Source organism: Diabrotica undecimpunctata, chromosome 10 (genome assembly GCF_040954645.1).
Source record: "Diabrotica undecimpunctata isolate CICGRU chromosome 10, icDiaUnde3, whole genome shotgun sequence".
NCBI classification, from domain to species: Eukaryota; Metazoa; Arthropoda; class Insecta; order Coleoptera; family Chrysomelidae; genus Diabrotica; species Diabrotica undecimpunctata.
Window position 1 is genome coordinate 70057127 of NC_092812.1, and position 21049 is coordinate 70078175.

Consider the following 21049-nt stretch of genomic DNA (forward strand, 5'->3'; position numbering starts at 1 on the left):
GCTGTTTGTTTTCCTGTTTGATCTTCTCGTCTACTTTCATAATTCCTCGTAAAACTCTTCGACGACCTGTATTAACTCGTCTCTACGTGATATTATTTCATTTTGCTTGTTTCTTAATTTATGAATTTCGAATTTCTCATTCGTTATCTTTCTACGTAGAACTTTTAGGCTATTATTTTCCTCTGTAGTGCGTTTAATATTATCGGTTTTAAATTTCCTTAAATCTCTCCTGATTGCCTTCGAAACAGTTTTATTCATTTCTCTTAGAGTGTGGATGTCTGAATTCTTATCGCTTCTCATTTGTTTTGTTTATTTTACTACCTGATTTTCTTTTAGGACTGTGCACTCGGTGACGTTCTTGTAAGGCGTTTATTTCGATAAGATCGTTCTCGGAAGTTTCATGCAGTAGTAGCTTATTATTGATATGTGCCTTATATTGATTTATATCTAATGGGGGTGTCTAGATACCCTGAGATTTATTTTTAATCATTATGTTCCTTTCTCTTTTTATGTTGATTTAGACTTTTGCTCGTATCATTCTGTGGTCACCGCTTTTGGTGAACTTGTTAAGTACTGTTAAATCTTTAATTATTTGTTTTTTGTCAATTATGATGTAGTCGATTTCGTTCCTTGTTCTACCGTTTGGACTTTGCCAGGTCCATCTTCTGTGCATCTTTTTGTGAAAGAAGCTGTTCATGTTGAATACATTATTCTGCAGTAGGAATCCTAGTAGCGTTTCTCTTCGATCATTTCTTCCTGGGGAACCGAATTTTCCCAAGGATGTTTCTAGCTCTGCTTCTTTTACACCTATTTTTGTTCGCGTGGTTTTTATGGACAAAGAAGACAAAGAAACCGATTTCTTCAACCGATGTAGTTTGAGGGCCAATCTGATAGAATATATGCCCTGATTTCAGTGTTTTAAAAGTTTCAGCTCTCTTTCTAACTTCGCTGATTTAATTTTATTAATTTCAGACGCATCCTACTCACCTGGGGTAAATCTGTATTCTGATATCGCGGTTTTAAGGGGTATATTGGCATTAAAACACAACGCCTGCCAGACGGGTTGGCGGTGTTCGCAGTATCACAGCTGGTTAAATCAACTTGATTGCCGCCTGTGACTTTGTGGTACCGCACCTGCCAGAAATTGTATTCCGTTGAGTACTCCCCCGCCTAGTCTGTCTTGCGCAGAGTACTAAAGGACCCCATCTTAGTTCGGAGTCTCTTCTTTACACCAGCTGGGACCGGCACAGACAACATGCCCCAGGTTTACTTCAATTCCTTTGTTAATCCTTGTCATGACTTCGTGGTTTGTTACATGCACTGTCCATGATATCTTCAATGGATCTCGAATAGAAAGTGACTAAAAGTTGAATCTTTGGTGTGAACTGCTTAATGTTTGATGTATAGATTTTAGGTGTTATATATTATAAGTGCTATATAAGTTGTGTTTTGTTTATATTTCTCAGGAGACAAAAAAATCAGATCCTGTTTTGAAAAAAAAATTGACGACTGCAAAGTAGCAAACGAAGTGGAATATTGCTTCTGCTCGACCGATCTGTGTAACAGCGGAAAAGGTAAGTTTTCAAGTATCACAGACGATGAAGATTTAATTGAAGGAAGTGGAACCAGAGTGATATTTGACGTTTCAAAAGAAAAGGAACTAGAAACTCAACCCAAACAGAATGTTACTGTTACTTATGTGCACTCTGGAGGGTTCAGTATGAAAGCAAGTCAATACGTTGCAATTGTTGTCATAAATTTGATTTTTTGTATTTAAAAAGTGAATCTCCAAGTATTACTGAATCAGTATTAATGGTTTGTAAGAAACTGTGTTTGTTGTATATACAAAAAAAACTTCTTGTCATTCCTATTTTATGAATCCATAAGATTATATTTAACCATTTGTATAACACACAAATGTTTATATACCGCTTTGTCAAACGTCCACTATTTGGACCTAAAATTGTTATTCAAGGGATTCATTTGCTCACTGTAAAGTTTAACTTGCTAATAACATTTTTAAAAAATGTTATATTGGCACTTTTGGGGTATTTTACGAAACTCAATATGTCTCTAATATTTATTGCTTAGGGAATACAACTGCTGTGCCAAATTTTAAATTTTGAAAATAATTTTGATAACAATATATATATTTTATCATATTGAATTTGGTTAATAAAATTCTCAATAACACTTTAGCTTGTAGTACTGCCCAGACTTACCAGCTGCTATTAATTGGAAATATGGCAGCACATTGTATTAAAATCCCATTGTTTGTATCTATTATATCTAGGTAGTGCAAATTTTACTAATTATTTAAGATGGTTTTGTTCAAGTTTACATTATACAAACAGGTAAACGTATAATGGAACATGTACAGCGTTAAAACACAGCATTCTATTGGAAACTAAGTTTACCATCATTTCTGTTTTCTATAAGTTCATAATAAGTTTTATTTTATCTCCATATTTCGTGAGCCACAAATTGATTGGACAAAACTTTAAGAGTCTTAGGTTTTTTTTATTAGATTTCTTAAGTAAAAAACATTGTTAGACTTTTTCACTGATCACTGTGTTAATGCCGAAGTAATTCACTCAAGAAAGATATTCGGCCATTCAAGTATCTATAGGGATGCTAAAACTTTTGCCAATAGAAAGCTTGTCTTAACTGAGAACCAACAAAAGAAACTATGAGTTAAAGTGCTATTTATAATTGTAATATATTTATATTAGATTCAGTATACTAAGTATACTTATAGTAGCTTAAATTCTTCTTTTAGCTATAGTAAGATATTAGTCAAAATAGACAAAAGTTGAGAGCCAAGATTTCTATTGCTGGTCACATCTAATAAATTCGTTTAGGATTTTTGAAGAATCTTCATATTGCTTTGCCCACTTTGTTAATTTTTTAAAGATATCTAAGTGAGCAGTATCCAGTGAAAACACCTGTGATTATTCTTAGTTTAGTCCTCCGAAGCTCGTAAGAGTATTTTTGCGTAGCGAAGTGAAGGTTATAATAACCTTTTGGCTTGCCTTTGGCCTGGAATATATTCCCAGTAAGTTACACTAGTTAGTTCATTTTCTTATTTTCGGATCCTCCTATCCTCCATTATGCGGCTTTTTGGTACACCACAGAATGGTCCTGGCTCGATAATCGGAGTATTTTTTTCTTTAGCAAGACTATCAGCAATCTTATTACCAACAATTTTTTACGCCCTGACACCCTCAGCAAAAGTACTTTGTTGCATCCTGCCAGTTGCTTAAGAGACCTTTGAACACAAAAATCGATTTCTAACAGTTCCATTTGAATCAGATTGAATCCATTTAATGATGAAGGTAATCAGATGAAGTGTTATCAAATACACTCCCTATGTCTATGGACACCCATACTACCACTTCTTTTGAGGAGATAACCTTTTCGAGGTCTTTGACAGACAATGCAATGCATCCATGACAGATTTGTCTGGTTGATAAGCAAATTGTTTTTCATGAGGTATACTTGACAAGCATTCAGTTTTTATGTAAGTATTTAATATTTTTCCATACAATTTAGAAGAAAGGATGTTAGGCTAATAGGACTATATGATTTTGGAAGGCGCTTGCCACTTCTAGCAACAATGTAGACCCTAACCTGTCGCCATCCTTTTGAAATATAACCTAAAATGAAACTAATGTTGGATATTTTGTTGGGTCCAAAGAATAAACAACAATAATGAAAAGCTTACCTCTAACCACTATAACTAGATCGACTGCATAGCCCAAATCACAAAATCCTTGTCATTTGAGCTTTGTTACAAGATCGTCAACTACTATCGATCATCGATCAAAGTGGAGGTGATAAGAATCCTTTACAAGGACAAGCTGTACCTGGTCTTATAATGGTCGACTGATCTCCCAGGTCGGTAATTATATTTCCAGTAGTGAGAATGGAATGAATTTATGGGTTTTCTGTTGCGACAGCATTAATAGACTCCACTGAGATGTTCAAATGCGGCCTCTATATCTACAAAAGCACATAATGTCGTTTAATTTGATTATATGGCCTTTCGCGATCTTTAACAAGACAATGCAAGGCATCTAGAGTGCAGTTATTTGGTTGATAGGGAAGTTGTTCTTAGTGGGGCGGTAGACTTGACAAGTATTCTGTTCTTATGTATGTTTTTAGTATCCTTCCATAACTTTTAAAGAAAAATATGTTAGGTTAATAGGTCTAAATGACTTTTATTCCTATAGAGGATATTTATCACTGCTAGGAATAAAGCAGACTTGAATCTAATGCCATTAAATATTTTCGCTACGTAAGATAGTAGGATAAACTGTGGTGTGCTGACTTTGATTAATTGATATTGGAATTTTCGAATACTTACGAAAACTTTTGTCTACACTTGACTCGACATTCGATTTTCTACCTGACGAGTGGTAATGAGCAACTATATGATATAAGTTATTGTCACAAAATTGTAGTAGCAAAAAAGGATTAATATTTTTTTAAAATTAAGGAGTATTTTTGGAAGAATGAGAATTTTAACATTTTTAGAGTTGTTGGTAGTTTGTTCAAAAATTATATCATTTTGGCCTGTTTGTATACTATTTGTAATTCTCTTTTTAACTCGGCCAATTTGATATATTTTTTGAATTGCTTTGATAAACACAAGTGTGAAATAACTTTAGTGACAAGATTATTTATTTATTCACTTTATAAGTGACTTTACTTCTTAAAAAAAAAACTATTTGTAAATCTTTATTTTTGTATGTTTTAATGCATGAAAAATGATTTGCTATTTTATTATGCAGTTATTTGTTGACCGATTGATATTGTATTTTATTAGTAATAAATTGTAGGTATTTTTCCAAAGACTATAGCTTTAAATATATAATATTTTTAATACAGTGCTGGTAAAAGTATACTGAAAGTTTTTAAAATCCGGTTCGATATAAATAATATTTCTTATACAGGACTGGGCCAAGTGGCGTAATGTCAAACGTGTTTGTGTCTATTTTAAGTACGAGTATATAATTATGACTTTTGTGAATCTAAAATTGTACAGTAAAACGTAAAATTATTTATGAGTTACTGTTATATATACACATACACAAACTAAAATGATACAGAAACAGACGAATTCCTTAAGAATGAAATATATGAATGATACTGTGGTTTATGCCTTTGCAAGTTGTAAGCAGCGCCAGTGTCGAAGTAAACATGGTGACTGATTAATTAAATTATAATATACACTCGCGATCATAAAATCCGGGTCACCTTGAAAATCACCGATATTTCATTTTTAACGAGCTTTATTGTAAATAATAATAACACAAATACAAACTAATGCATGTTGCTGAGAATTATTCTCGGCTTAGCGGTTTCCTTTGTAAGAAATTCCAATAGTGCCGAATTCGCGGAAAAGTGCATACTTCCCAAAATGGACGGTACCTGTAACTGCCGGTTGTTTTAAATGTCTCATTTTTGCTTCGACTTTCTGTTCAAACGCAACGAACAAACGTTTATTATTGCCACCAATAGTGTTTATTAGTGCCATTATTAGTGTTTATTATTGTTTATTTTTTGCCAAAAATGCCCTTGACTATTGTTGAAACGGAACAAATTGTTGCGCTTGTGAAAGACGGTCACACTCAACGGCAAGTCGCAAGAACTGTTGGCGTAAGCCTTTCTACGGTTCAACGAGTGCTTCAACGCTTTCAGGAGACGGGTTTGCTATCCAGACGACCTGCCTCTGGACGATGAAGAACGACCACGGCACGAGATGACCGTTTTCTTGTGTTTCAGGCTTTGCGAAACCGGACCTCAACTGCGATTATGCATCGAAATTATCTACAGGAATTACGAAATCGCAATGTTAGCGTTGCAATAGTCAGGAGAAGACTTCGTTATTTTGGACTATCTTCTCGGGTAATGGCTACAGGACCGCCACTTCGCCTGGCGCATCGAGTTGCACGACTAGCTTTTGCTCGATAATACGCGCATTGGGGAATTAACGATTGGAGCAAAGAGTTATGCTCAGATGAATCCCGTTTCTGCCTAACTGTATCCGATGGACGTGTAAGAGTTTGGAGGAGAACCGGTGAATGATTTTCACAAGCTTGCATTGCTCCAATAATGCCATTTGGTGGAGGCTCGGTCATGGCTTGGGGAGGTGTATGTTTCGACTTCTGCACAGAACTACCCTTCATCGAAAATGGGTCCTTAACTGCACGAAGGGAGATTACGGAAATTCTGGAAGAACATGTTATGCATACCATGGCAGGGCTTGGAGAAGACGTCGTTTTTATGCAGAAAAACGCGCGAACGCACGTTGCCACGATCAGTATGCAATACATGGACGAGGTTGGAATTACGAGGTTACCCTGGCCAGCTAGGTCTCCGGACCTGAATCCCGTTGAACATCTCTGGGACGATTTGAAAAAACGTATTTAACACCTAAAATCTCCTCCTAACAACGCACAGGAGCTTAAGGATCTGTTAATGAGAGATTGGAATAACATACCACAACATGTAATCCGGAGAAAAATTGAGAGTATGCCCCGTCGTCTGCAAGAGGTTATTAGAGCAAGTGGAGGCAATACACGATATTAGTCATTGAAATTTCACTGATATTTTACCACATTCTGTATTTTCCATTTTTTTCGTATGTCTGTTTTATCAACAATTTGGTTTGTTTTCTGCTTTTTCAACAAAAACAATAAAGAACCGTTTTTTTTTTCTTTCAAAACAAACATTGATGACAAATAAAAAATATGTTAGCCTAAAAAAAGGTTATTACTGCACCAGAGGCAAAAATATTCAAGAAACTTGAAATTTTAAATGTGACCCGGATTTTATGATCGCGAGTGTATATTGGAGAGGTCTTTGATATCGGTCTTATTCTAGTGATTCTCTCTAAAATTGCATATTTTCAAAATCAAAAGAATGATTACTTTTCAAAGAATGTGTAGTTAAACTTGTAGGGTTTGGTTTATGGTCTCTTTTACTGTTTATATGTGTATATATGAAATCTATGCGCTAAATGTCAGAAAGGAGACAGTCATGCAAAAGTAGGGATAAAAAAACTGTGTGCCACTTGAAAAATTTCTTTCGTTTTTTTACAATATCCATTCGATTACTTTTAAATAAATTTCCTTTTCTTGTTTTCTGTCTGCCTCGGAAGGTGACTTAATTATTTCTTGTTGGAAGATGTTTGGTCGGGAATTTATTTAAATTTAAACATCTATTCATCTAAATTACATAAAATAAGTATTGTATTTAGTCTACTGGATAGAACAATTAAATTATCTGGCCCACAATAATTATCCACCCGAAGTTAACAATACTCGTATTAGAAAAATAAGTTTTCCCATTAAAAATTCACCCAGCTTGCCTGTCAACATTCAATAGGTCTTCGAAATACTCGTTTTTTCTGGCAATTACCTTATTTTTCTCCTTAAGAATTCTTCCCTCTCTATTTTTACAGAATTTAGTCATATCCTTTACCGCGCTGTATAACTTCCTAGTTTAATTCTGTTGGTTTAGATTTTCAATTTCCTGAACTCACTGACATAAATATTTTATCCTTTTTCTATTTTCCTATTCTCTTGTACCTATCATTGACTGCAGAAAGAAAAATGATTTCTGTCTATGCGTTCCTTAGAGTCGTCATCAAACCATTCCACATTATTCTTATTCTTTTTTACTCATATTACTTCCCTTGCAGTTACTTCGATTTTCTTTTTTGTGTTTTTCTATCGTTCACCCATACAAATGGAACTTCGTTTGTGCCCAAAAATGCAAATTATTTTAGCTTCTCTTCACATTCTACTTATTATTCTTATATTCGTCTTCATTTTTTGTAATTGTACTTGTACTTGCATTATATGTTGATCTGAATCATCAAAAATGTCTTCTATCAATCAGAATTGGCCAATATAATTTTCTAAACTAGTTCCGGTTAATCCATGTAGGACAAATCAAATGCTTGATTCAGATAAATAGTCAAAGTCAGTAATGCAGTCAAAATAGTGATTCAGAAAAGTAACATACATTACAATGCAACATTAGTGGTAAAATAAGGCAAGCTAAAGAAGAGTAGATTTATATCACTATAATTTGTAAAAGATTTTTCTTATAAAACAGTAAGTCATATAATCAGTGAACCTTACAACTTTAGATTCATCAAAATCATATAAAAGGTGATGCATTTAAAATATTAACAGATAAGGTCGTAGTATCCTGAAAAATTTGACATGAAAAACAAATATGTACACAGTACGATAAGCGAGAAGTAGCCTAATGCGCGTTGACCAAATTTTGTATTATTATACATCTTCTCTGACAGTCAAGCGGAAGAGATCGAGTTCCGAACGTTAAATTCACTACAGTGTTGTCAAGTATTTAAATATTTCTTTGAACTCATCGGGTACATTTTTAAATTAAAATGGAAAGTTCAGTGAAACATAAATGTTTAGGTTCCCAAGCACTGGAAAGTATTTTTAATGTAGATAAGACTTTTAGTAAATCTTAAAAAAATACAAGTGTTTATGGCTATTTTAACGGGTAATTAATTTAATAATAAATTAAATATAATGCATAATTATAAAATATAATTAAACATTAACACTAGAAAGTCGGAGGGACAATTTGGCCCCTCCTGTCTAGTTTTTTTATTTGACGCAATAATAATTTCATATTTTATGACTTCTAATATTTTGGCACAATGCCCTATTTAACACAAAAAAATGTTGTTTACCAAATTTATTAAAAGGTTGTTCTAACAAACCTACCATAGAAGTCTGAAGGGGCCAAACTGGTCCTGTGTCAGTTATTATCGTTTTCTCGGAAATTCCACGATTCTTTCTTTCACTTATGTGAAAGCTAACTTAAGTTCCTTACGTTTCTTGCTAGAAGGTCTTCGTTCATTTGTATTTCTTAAAGACATACGAAAAATAGAAGATGTTTCGGGAGGCGAATTTGAATTTGAAAAAATAACGAGTCAGACGACGAAGAATACGTACCACTACAAAATAGTGATTCACGTGACTCTGATGCTTCAGATCAGTTAAAAAGTTTTATTGTACGAGCGTTATCAATTTATATAAATACTGCTTCTACTTCTCAACAACACGATTCAGCTATTATTGTGAATCCAAGTGCATCTAAGCTAAGTCGCAAGAGAAAATGAGGTCAACAAGGAAAAGCTATTTCAATCGGAAACAGCGAAAAATCAAAAGGCGGAGCAGCATGGAAAGTTATTGGTTCTGGACCAGTATCTGGTAAGATTATGATTTTTAGTTTCTTCATATTCATTGAATGTTCACTGTCATTATAGAACGCCACGCTCAGCCCAATATTTGTCGAGATGAATCAGGTCCTACTTCGTATGCAAAAAGGAACTTAAAGAATAAATGTGTGGTAAGTGCTTGGCATCTTATAATCAACGAGAGCATTTTGCGTTATGTACAAAAATGCACTATTACAGAAGCACATCGATGTTTGAAAAATGACATATGGACTGTAATTTTGGAAGAGCTGGAGGTTTCCCTTCCTATTATGTACGTAAGAGGAGTCTACGGCCAAAAATTTTCCAACCAACAGCTTGTGGTCAACAGTATGGGGTCCTCAGTTTTTTAGGAAAACTATGCCACGAGACGGATTCAAGGATATTATAAAATATCTCAGATTTTGTGTAAAGCAAACGAGATCTGAACGATTCAAAACAGACAAATTTGCTATAGCCACTGCGGTTTGGAATGGATTTATAGAAAATAGTGGTGCATGTTACAAACCGAGAATGAACCAGGAGCAATAAATGCATGGATTATTTATAAAGAAGTAACTGGAGGTAGACTCAGTCGTCGTAAGTTTATTCTTCAGCTGTGTGAAGAATTACGGGCTCCATACCTTGCCGCTCGAAATCTGGTTCTACCAACAACCAGCACTATTACTATCCAAAAACGAAAAAAAATGTCAGTTGAAAATATTTTGTAAAGGAAATCATATTTCTAATCAGTGCCACGGCTGAAACAAGCAATGTGTGGCAAATGCCTATCGTCTAGAGTTGATATAATTTCTTTAAACTTGGTTTTTGTTGATTTAGTACACATTGGCCCTGCAGTTCTTTTAATATCGTCGCTCTAGCGCATTTGCGGTCTTCCTCGTGGGCTTTTGGCCTCATATAGCCATCGGCCATCCTTAAGACGTTCGTTATGTCCAGCCCATTTCCATTTCAGTTTAGCTGCCTGTTCGACAGCATCTTTTACTTTTGTTCTATTACGAATGTCTTCATTGGTTTTATGGTCTTTGAGTGAGATAACCAGCATCTGTCGTTCCCTAGCTCTCTGAGTTTTTCTGATCTTCTCCATGTTTATTTTAGTGAATGTCCATTTTTACATCTTAGAAGCACTAAATGCAACTTTTATTTTATATAAAAAATTATTATTGACGTGAGCTTACAATCAGTTCAAAGGATAATTAAGGAAGGTCGAGAAATAGAAAATGGTAGCTCAACTAAAATAATAAGTTAGTTAATATTTAATGTACATTATTTTCGTAATATTCACATCATAACTAAATTTTTGACGCGGCAACACCGCATTCGGAACAAGCACTCATGAAACTTTATTTTCTATTTACACGCAGATGATCAGCCACTTTTTGCTTGTCGTACTCTACAGAATATTTCATAACTTTTTTGTAAATACTAAGTATAATATTTCATGTGTTTCTCTTGCATGTATCTCTTTAATTAAGAATACTATAGCACATTTTAAGTTTGTATCACCTCGTATACACACATGATATAGAAATAATACCCTATCATGATCTAAAAAGTTAAAAATATTTTTTTCCGACCATGTTTGGAGACACACAAATTTCTTGATTATGTTAAACACCTGTTTGTCAGCTTTAAATATGCATCAGTATAAGGTCACGGCTATTAATATTCCTAGAATATGAGCAATGCCAATTAATTTGTAAAGCTCCAATTTAAATATCAAACACATTTAACGTCTTGTCAAGTTTCAACGGCTGTAGAACTCGTATAAACTATATTTCTGATAAAATGTCAGCTACCTCATTCGATAAATATATAGGTAACAGTACTTTAAGTGGATAGTTTTGCTTGTTTTCTCGTTGGAACTTTATCACGTTAAAACATTTTTACAGTTATCTGTCTCTTTAGTAATGTCGGTAATTATTCTTCCCAAATTATTTATTTTATAATACAACATGTACCAGGACTTCTACAGTGTAACTAAGAATTATTATCGAGGATTCTTAATTTGGGTAAAATATTAAATGCAGTGTAAATAGGACCGTGCAAATTAGTCCATTTATTTACAAATCTTAAAATAATAAAGAATGCGCATTCCGCTGCACTGTATATTTAGTTGTTGAGAAAGGTGTTGCAGTTCTTCTAGTGTTCTCGCCAGAAGGACGGTATCGTCAGCATATCTTATGATATTAAGTGGCTCACCGTTATTATTAGGCCCTCGTTGACTTCGGTCTAAGCAATTCTGAGATGCTTCACTGTATAAATTAAACAACAGATTATACGTCACATGTGGTTTTTCTGCGCTCCCTCGAAGGTACCACTTTCTTCTCTCCATCGTTTAGAGAACTCTTTCTGATTCTTGGTATGTTCTGTGATATTCTGTCATTCTGACCTTTCTTTGTTTTCCCAATTGGTAACCTTGAGAGTAAGGAATGCAAGCTTATCTTAGAATAGACCGAGACCCACTATGGGTTGTAGCTAATGATTATGATAAACACAAAGCACGTGGTGTTCGTGTGTATTAAGGTATAAAATTTTTTATTTTAAAGAAGATCTTTTCGGAATTGAATCATTCCATCATCAGTTTACTAAACGAAAGAGTAAAATACCAATATTAAAAAACAAGTAAGTTAAAATTTAAATATATAGAAAGAACACGTTGGTTTTTTACTACTTACATAAAAAGTTGTTAAAAACATTGTATGGCCACATAAAAACATTGGAAGGACATCCGTATTAAAAAACAATCCTCATGGTATTTATAAAGGTAAATGCAATAGACTGTTAACTTGTTGATTAATAAAAACTGAAAATGGGGGCATCTTACATGACCCCCTGTAGCTGGTGAGGTTTTATCGACTTACATTACCTCTGATCTGTGCTGGACTCTTGGGCTAACTGATAGAAAGATGGTATGAAAAATCAGTTAGTACCCGTCTGTTTGTTTTTTAATACGGATGTCCTTCCAATGTTTTTATGTGGCCATACAATGTTTTTAACAACTTTTTATGTAAGTAGTAAAAAACCAACGTCTTCTTTCTATATATTTAAATCTTAACTTACTTGTTTTTTAACATTGGTATTTTTACTCTCTCTTTTAGTAAACTGATGATGGAATGATTCAATTCTGAAAAGATCTTCTTTAAAATAAAAAATTTTAAGCTTTTAATAAGCATTTTTTATACCTTAATACACACGAACACCACGTGCTTTGTATTCAACAGGTATACTAGCCACTCCTGGATATCTTCACTTCATGGTTTGTTCCAGTTTCACTTTTAATTATGATGAACCTTGGTAGTTCTACTGACTCCATGTCTATATCTTAGTTTTGGTCTTTCGTTTGACCTACTTACTACTGGTGTCTGGCGTATTATTTTTTTGGTATTACACTCTTCTGCATCCTTTCAACATTGCCCGGCTAGCGTAAACTTCATAAATGTAAATCTTAATAAAGGGGCATACTAGTGTGGCACTCGTAGCTCGATTGACTAGTTCATTGTCGGTCCCAAACCTGGATAAATAAAGGAGAAGGGTTGGGAAAAGCCAGTCACACATTCCCGTAAGAAACATGCCTACGAGACCTATAAACAAGCCTCGTATACGGCAGTCTTATCCCCAACAACTTATTCAAAGAAATATGCATTACGTATTCGATTAATGGAACGTTTTTAACATTTAATAAATCAGGAGCTCAAGCATCGCTGCTCAATAAACTTGAGAAAGAACGAATAAAAGAAAGGAAATAGAATAAATTTTTAACTTCTCAATTATTAATGCCCATAGCCCGACTGAAGATCGGGATATAGCAATAAAAGAGTTTTACGAGAAGTTAGAAGAAATGTATGACAATTCTCCGAGAAATATTAGGCGAAGATTATATTAATGATGAAGATTATATTAGGTGACATGAATGCACAAATGAAGCAGCCGCCTCTCAAATTGATTACGTATTAATAGACAAAAGACCGCCACAGTTATCCTCGATGTAAAAAAGCCGAAGAGGAGGAAGCCGTAAATCTCATTACTGATTGGTACACTGAAAATATGGATACAGGATCTCGAGAACAAAGATAAGTTTGAACAAACAACATAACAGCTAGACATTGAAAAACCGAGCCAACGAAATGTCAAGCAGAAATAAATCAAATACTGGTAAACACAGACAACAACACTGGCAACAACTGAGTTCCAGATTGTAAAATGCAGAACAGAAGACCAAGAGGATGGCACCCAAAGAATAGGAGAGTAAAGTGGCAGACGATGCGCACATTCTTCGGAACGTCAAAACCTAGAGGTGAGCGGTGTACAACAGCGTATATTGGAAGCAGAAATTACAGCAGTTCAAGGCTTAATTCAAGCTATAGCACCATTCAAAGAAAAATAAGAAGGTAGTTTATCCGATTCGTCTGATTTCCTGAGCCAAAACTATTTACTGGAGACAGTTGTGGAGATCTCTGCTACAACGTCAATTCCAGAATTTGCAGGTTCATTGCTAATTTATTTCCGATTCACTCTCAAAAATATCCCGTTTGCCGTAGAACCTATTTGCGCTTAGAATCATTGGACCTTATTTCTTAAACTGCTTAATCATCTTGTCTCACTATAAAACGAAACTATACGTTCTTATATATATTAACCGTTGCCTTTGCTTTTGTCGCTTACTATTAATTCATTCCTGCTTGCCAGGTGATGTTTAGGTTTCCAGTAAGTTTGATTTTTATGTATAGCAAGGACTGCTGCGACAATATATCCGACGATCCGACATAATATATCTGACGATACCACAGTCGGTGTGGTATTCGGTTAATTGTCTCTTGTTGAGGATTAGTCTTAAACCTACTTGTTTTGAAGCATTATCTGATTGTTTTAACATTGTTTAAATTTCATCTATGTTGCTCTTGATTAAGGTGATGTCATCAATAAACTTTAAACGATTAAAGTATGATCCAACCCAGTTTATTTCCAAATTTGTCAAGAAATCTGTTGTAAAAGGACTTCTAGTGCCAACATGAATAGTTTGGGGATGATGGTGTCGCGTATTAACTGATATTTTGCCATTTTCTTTAATTTAAACGTGAATAATGATAGTGACATTTTATCAATTATATTGATACATTCTGACGAGTACTATTATATACTACTAATACTCATAGATGTTCTAAAATATAAATAAATAATAAAGCATTTAGCATAGTTTATATTTTGCTATAGAAAATAACATTAATTAACCACGAATTATAAATGATTATGTCAAATTCTATGCATTTTATAATTATTAACCAACGAAAACTAAAAAAAGTTGTATATTTAATGAAGAGCAGGATCTGTTGTCCTCTAAATAAGAAATTTACAATGCAAACACAAAGCAAATATGGTAGCACCACTTACATTTCTGACTTATCTCAGTGTGGATTTTAAGGATGATCCGATTATCATTCCGAATCAGTTAAACTTACGATCTCAAGGATAACAACATATCACTTTTTTATAAAATCGGATCCGTCCCACCTAATAAGCATCAATCAAAAATCCAATCTACATATTTTAATTTCTTACTTCTACCATTATTAATTGCAACAATCATTTTTCCAAACAAACATCAGATTTAAGACTGAGTAACAATTCCAAAAAAAATATGGATATGTTTTTTTTATCGAATTTGTTCGAATATTGGAAGCATTAGATTAACTTAAACCTTAACTACCTCAGTTATACGTTTGTTTTGGTAGAATTTAGTTGTATGTTTTTGTATTTCTATATAAAGTCCTTTCTAGTCGCATTTACAGGGTGTTTCCAAAATAATCTAAACTTTCTTAGCACATTCGCTGCCACTGTCGCCAAAAGGCGTTTTGTGCTACTTGAGTCAGGTGCCGCTGACTTAGAGACAAATGAAAAATTAAATAGGTTCTTTTCGTATTGGCTCCATACTAAAGTAACTGAATATATACGTGGCAGAGAAAGTGAATTATCATGTTTAAGATACTCGAAAAGATATTTCAGCTTGCACAATGGAACGAAAAGTGTATCAACATATATGGAATTCCTATTGTAACGAAAATTGAACTCATAGCCTCAATTATTTACACTGATTTATTTAAACGTTTACAAAACGTTTGTAAACGTTTACAAACGTTTAAATGTCAAAAGATTATTTCTAGCGAGTTCTATTCAACGCTAGGTCATTTCATTGAGATTATACAATACATCTTCACCCAGCTTTTAGCATATGCATCATACTTGAGATCCAGACTTGGCACCCTTCTTAGCTCTGACTGTCCCGATCAGAAATTCCTAGCATCTTTTCTTGGTGACGAAAGAGACAGGTATTTTCAGCTCTGCACAAGCATTGGTGGAATAAGTAACAGTGCACTTGAAGGTCAGGATACCTGTCATCTGGATGGCGCTGTCGCTTGCATCCGGATCCAAAATTCTTCTTGCCTCTGGTAGCTTAATATCGGTGAATTGATAAGCCTTTTCGCAAGTCTTCGAAATTTTTGACATTCATCATTCCATATGTATTCGTTACCCTCTTCGGTGAGCTTTGACAAAAGCTTAGCGATATAAGCAAATCCTTTGACAAATCGTCTGTAATATGCGCATCACCCTAATAAACTTCTTCGTCTGTATCTTTTGGTACTGACTATTCCCAAATTGCTTTAACTTTTTCAGTGTCAGGTAACTTCTCGTCGAAACATTTTACACTTGTTTGGGCTTAATTTTAAATTAGCTGCACGGAATCGTTGGAACACTTTATTCAGATTCTTGGAATGCTCGTCAAATAATCTTCTAACCACGATCACGTCATTCCTGTCAAAAGTGCATTTATTAGTCTCTCAAATGTAGCGGAAGTATTACCTATACCAAAGGGCATATCTGTAAATTACCAAAGGCCTGATTCTATTGCGAATGCGGATTTCTATCGGTCAGCTGGTTCCATTCCACTATTTAGTTCAGTGTAGATAACCAACGAGACCCGGAGAGAGTATATAAGGTATCGTCTATTTTGGGCAAAGGGTAACTATCTTTGTTGCTGACGGTAATAAGTACAAAAACATATGCAACCGTCTTTTTTCTTTACCAGGACTATAGGTGAGGTCCACGGAGTATTTGATGGTTCGATAACCCATTATTTGCCCATATCTCTAATAATTTATTCAGCTTCATCTCGTTTCGCAAACGGAAGTCTTCTTGGTTGTTGTCTGATTGACTGAGCATCTCTAGTATATATTTTGTGTGTCCCTATGCGTGTTTTGCCCCCATCCCTTTTATTAAAAGCAAAAACATTTTGGAATTCTACCATTGTTTGTGTCTGTTCACTGTCAAGATCTTGGCATGTATTAATGACCATATCAATAAGTTCTTTTGGATACTTTTGCGTCGACTTCAGCCATACTCACAGAACAAATCATCGCTACAGGAATACACTGTCCTATCAAAGTTCTTCTGCTTAATTTTTCGCTTAGTAAGGAAAAATCCTCACCGTCCAGCTGGAGGCTTCATTTTCAACTTGTTGTTTTTTCTTCCCTAGGCCCGTCTGTTCCAAAGCTGAAAGCCGTTATTACTGAAGCGTATTATGTTTGCTGTCCATTGTGGTTTCTTACACCCAGTCTAGAATTTTTGTACCATGTAGAATTTTGTACAGATCTTTTGCTTGATGTGTCCTAAATATAAAAGAGTCTCCTCTTGGTTCCCTATTTAGTTTTTGTCTTTTCATGTGTAGCGACTCGAAATCGCATTCTGGTTACTTATCGCACAGTCTGCAGTTAAGGCGTCCATTGTAAATGCTTATTTTATTCAGGATTTCTCTTACAGATGCATGCCCGGCCAACATTCCTGTTACTGTTCTCATTCTATTCCTGCCCATATGGAGCAGTTCCTCTGTTCTTTTTGTACATGTTCCACCAATGAAGATTTTCCTATGTGTTTATTTTGGGATTCTCTCCCAATATCGCTCATGACTTTGCCAGATCCAGTTCTCTACATCCTTATGTACTGCAGCCTTTGGTACTCCCAGAGTCTTATCTGGTCCATTTGATTCATTTACATCTTCCGTTTAACATCTAGTACAGCTCCAAGTTTTTCAAAGGGTAATATTTTTGTGGATAACTATCATCTAGTCCGTATATACCGCCGTATTAACTTCTCGGAATGTTTTAATGATCTCACCATATTGTGCTGATGCCGGTGATAATCCACGATGGTCTCTTACTATTTCTGGTCTTGCAATGGTTCTTATTACATCCGTTTCAATCTTGGCTCAGTGTATAAGTTATGAACTCCACCAGAGGACGTTATGTTAACAGTAATTAGAAGAACATTACTACCCTTTGCTAAATTGTCTTTTCAAAGTCTTTAAATAGTCTTCGGTAAATTTAATAACTATCTAGTCCGACGTGAAGTTCATTTAATCCTTCTATTCCGAGTCTTAAAATGCTTTATATGTCCTATCCTGATCCTATCCTGTAAGTAAAATATCTAACTTCTATGAGAGCTTTCGGAATATACAGTCTTAGAAGGTTGCTCAGAATTCTATGGGTGGTCCACGTTGCAAACGATGAAGTCCTAAGAAGAGCTAATATCCAAAAAGACCTACTAGATCGTATCTACCTAGGTCGTTTAACAGCGAAAGGTTTCATACTTGGGCCATATTCTAAGAAATGACAAATAAAAGCTATTACATTAATGCATAAAATTGAAGGTCGAAGTGGATCTGGTCGCAAGCAAAATTCATGGATCAGAAAAATAAGAAACTGGTGCGGCATATCTAGTATTAACACAATAATCATACACATATTTGTAGGAATTTCTAGCCTTAATATTCAATGAAGATTATCTTGGAAACACCCTGTATTTTGATATTTGAGGAAAAACATAATAAATATTTTGTTCATGCCATTATGTCGGTGTTGTTATTTTATTATTTAAAAATTTAAAATGGGTTCATAATGTCTACTTAATAATGTTTCGTAAAGACAAAAAATTGGTCCCCAGTTTATGAACGTCACCTCTGTTTTAACGATGGTCTTCCTGTCTCTTTTTTCTGGCGTACCGCTTTTGACTACTTTGTTTATTGTATATTATAACACATCCGCATCAGCAGGCAACAGCTATTAGTAAACAAATTGATCCAAGTAAATATGGGTGTAATAGTACAGTAATTTAATAGTATAGTCATTGTATACTTATTTTATTACGCTTGGTAAAAAATTAAGTGATTGATAAAACTAGCAAATACAGCTGAATACATCTTTTCTCAGAATCAGTTGGTTTTAATTTAAATATTTGCAGGTTTTTAATTAGATAAATATTTCAAGTAGCTTCGGTAGTCCATACAGAATCAGGTCAGAACGCATTCACTCGGGTCCTGAAGATTTATTAAATTTCATTGATCTTTTTCTATTTTTTAACAGCTGTCACTTGCTCCATTAATGATATTTTGTGTGACTATCGTTGTTTTTGATTGTTGTTCACATATTTTTTATGATTGTCCATGTTTCGGAGCTCTTTATATGTCTTAGAGGGTTGGTTCTATATCTATTTGCACTATTTTCCTGTCCATCTTTTGTTTAACTTATTGTATGATTCAAGGGCGCGCGATCCATGAATGCAAGGGAAGCATTGCATTATCTAAAATTTAAAATTTATTTTTAGCAGTAACTACATAATCATATTTCAAATTGATTTGTAATAATTCAAATATTTATAGATAAAATATGTTTTGCAAGAAATCATTAAATTACGTTACGAATGCCAATTACCGGAATGGCTGTTTTTTTTTTCTAAATCGTCCAAAAAGACACATGCTTTAGATGTTATTCTTCAGAAAAGGTTTCCTCGAGCAGCTTCCACCAGATGGAACTACAATGGGAGGCTCATAAAATGTTTCCCAATACCGACAATCCCTAATAGAGTTATTTGAAAGCTTTTTTTAGTATAAAGACCGTTGGGACCCTGAAACTGTGAAATCTTCAAGAGGTTATTCGGAATTACTCAAACGAGATTTTGATTATAATATTTTGCTTTTAGTATTTTTTGAAATATTTCCTTTTACAGACATTTAATTTGATGAATTGCAGAATAAATTGAATGATATTGGATTTTGTATTCAAAAAATTAACGAAGTCGAAATCAACAGACATAGGGAACAATTTGATATCATCTGGCAAAAAACTTGCGACCTCCAAGAGATGCAACCCAAAACGCATTAGAATTGACGATGTAGGTGACATAAAATTATCTTATCACCGACTTTTTTGTGAAATAGTAGATAACATTTCCCAGCAGCTTAAAGAAAGACCTAGCACCTGTGTGAGTTAAAATCTGTGGAGTAAATATGCCAATTCTAGTTTCCTGGAAGATCCTTTTAATTGTCTAAAAATGCAGTATGCTAACTTTTTTGACATTATTTCCCTGCATTCCCAACTGTGCGTTTTCTATGCTTCGCAACACTCTATACAAACTGATACTAATTCTAAAATGCTGACATTTCTTAAACAAACTCACTGAGCTGGATAAAGCATGTGGTGAGGTTTCAAAATTATGTGACTTAGTGATGACAATATCTGCTACAAGTGCGTTTGTAGAATGAAGTTTTTCTGTACTAAAGCGGATTAAAAACTTTTCAGAAATTTCACAAGTGAGGAAGTAAGAAATTTCACTTAGCGATTTTGTCAATTAAAAAAGAACTTATTAAAGAAATGTCTGAAAATCCCAGTTTTTATGAGTCTGTCATAAACGAGTTTGCGAAAGATGAGAGAAGAATCTAATTCTAGGAAAAAAACAGGTCAAATTCGCCTTTGTATCCTCGTAGAGGGCTCTGCAGAGGGCTTCGACCGTCGCGTCGCAGGTGAAGAATCCCCTGCTAAGTCCGTCTTGGCTATGGACTATTAATGTGTTTCGGTTGGTGTAGCTAGCCCTGAAAAAGACTAGCTATTTCTTCTAGGAGGGATCCCAGAGTGCATGTGACTGTAGGAGAGCCCGTGAAGGACTGACTGGCATGACCATCATCGTTGTCTGGTTGTTCTTTTTCTGTTGGTTGTTTTTCTTTATGGCTGATTTTGTTGTCCTGTTTTAGGTGGGACACCTCTTCAGGACGTGGGTTGTTTTTGTTTGGTGTCGGCATGCGTCGCTGAGTTGTGCTTACTGGTGGTATGCGTGGGTGGCTGTAGTCCTGCGGAGGAGGTGGTGTCCAGGGTGGTTAGAGGTGAAAGGGTTTGAGCTAAAACGCTCCTTTTCAGTAATTTATTAGAAAAAATTGTATAGTTATGAATTGTGAATGAATTTAATTAATAAATGTATAGATATGGATCGCGCAGAGGGCAGTTGTGGCTGCAACCTCAACAGTCGACAGGTATAATTGTGCAATGGGATCGGGAAACCACAGAAAACCGATCCCTCCCTGTCCTTAGTAAAGCTTGAAGTGAGCTATTTATTAGTTACGGTGAAAATAAAGTGGAGTTGCCTCTAGAATATCAATGTATTCATCAAGGAGTTCGTTGCTGGTAAGAGTCACCAATTTGGTGGGTGGGAATGGGAGTGTGCGTTTGGGGTGTCTGTTGAATACATTGCCGAAAGATGAGCAGGTAGTTTTAATGATATTTTGGGCTCTGAAGTTGGTTTTGATTGTATAACTCCTGCTCAGAGAGGAGAGCATCTCATTGATGGGCTGGATATTCTATAGTTGACATATGAGGGCGGAGAGGTAGTCGTGCCGTTTGTAGTTTACTCTACGCCAGATTCCCCGTTCCAATCCAGCAGTTGTTGTGTAAGGCGGCGATTGAA

General features: G+C 34.8%; 1 protein-coding gene across 1 annotated transcript in view; it reads left to right on the plus strand.

The window, feature by feature from the left end:
- LOC140452369 (uncharacterized) overlaps positions 1–11841 on the plus strand; it is a 35886-nt gene extending 24045 nt beyond the window's left edge. Inside the window, exon 3 of the mRNA XM_072546575.1 lies at positions 1467–11841. Coding sequence (XP_072402676.1) covers positions 1467–1777 — 311 coding nt within the window. The 3' untranslated portion in view covers positions 1778–11841. The remainder of the gene's footprint in view (positions 1–1466) is intronic.
- The last annotated feature ends 9208 nt before the right edge of the window (positions 11842–21049 follow it).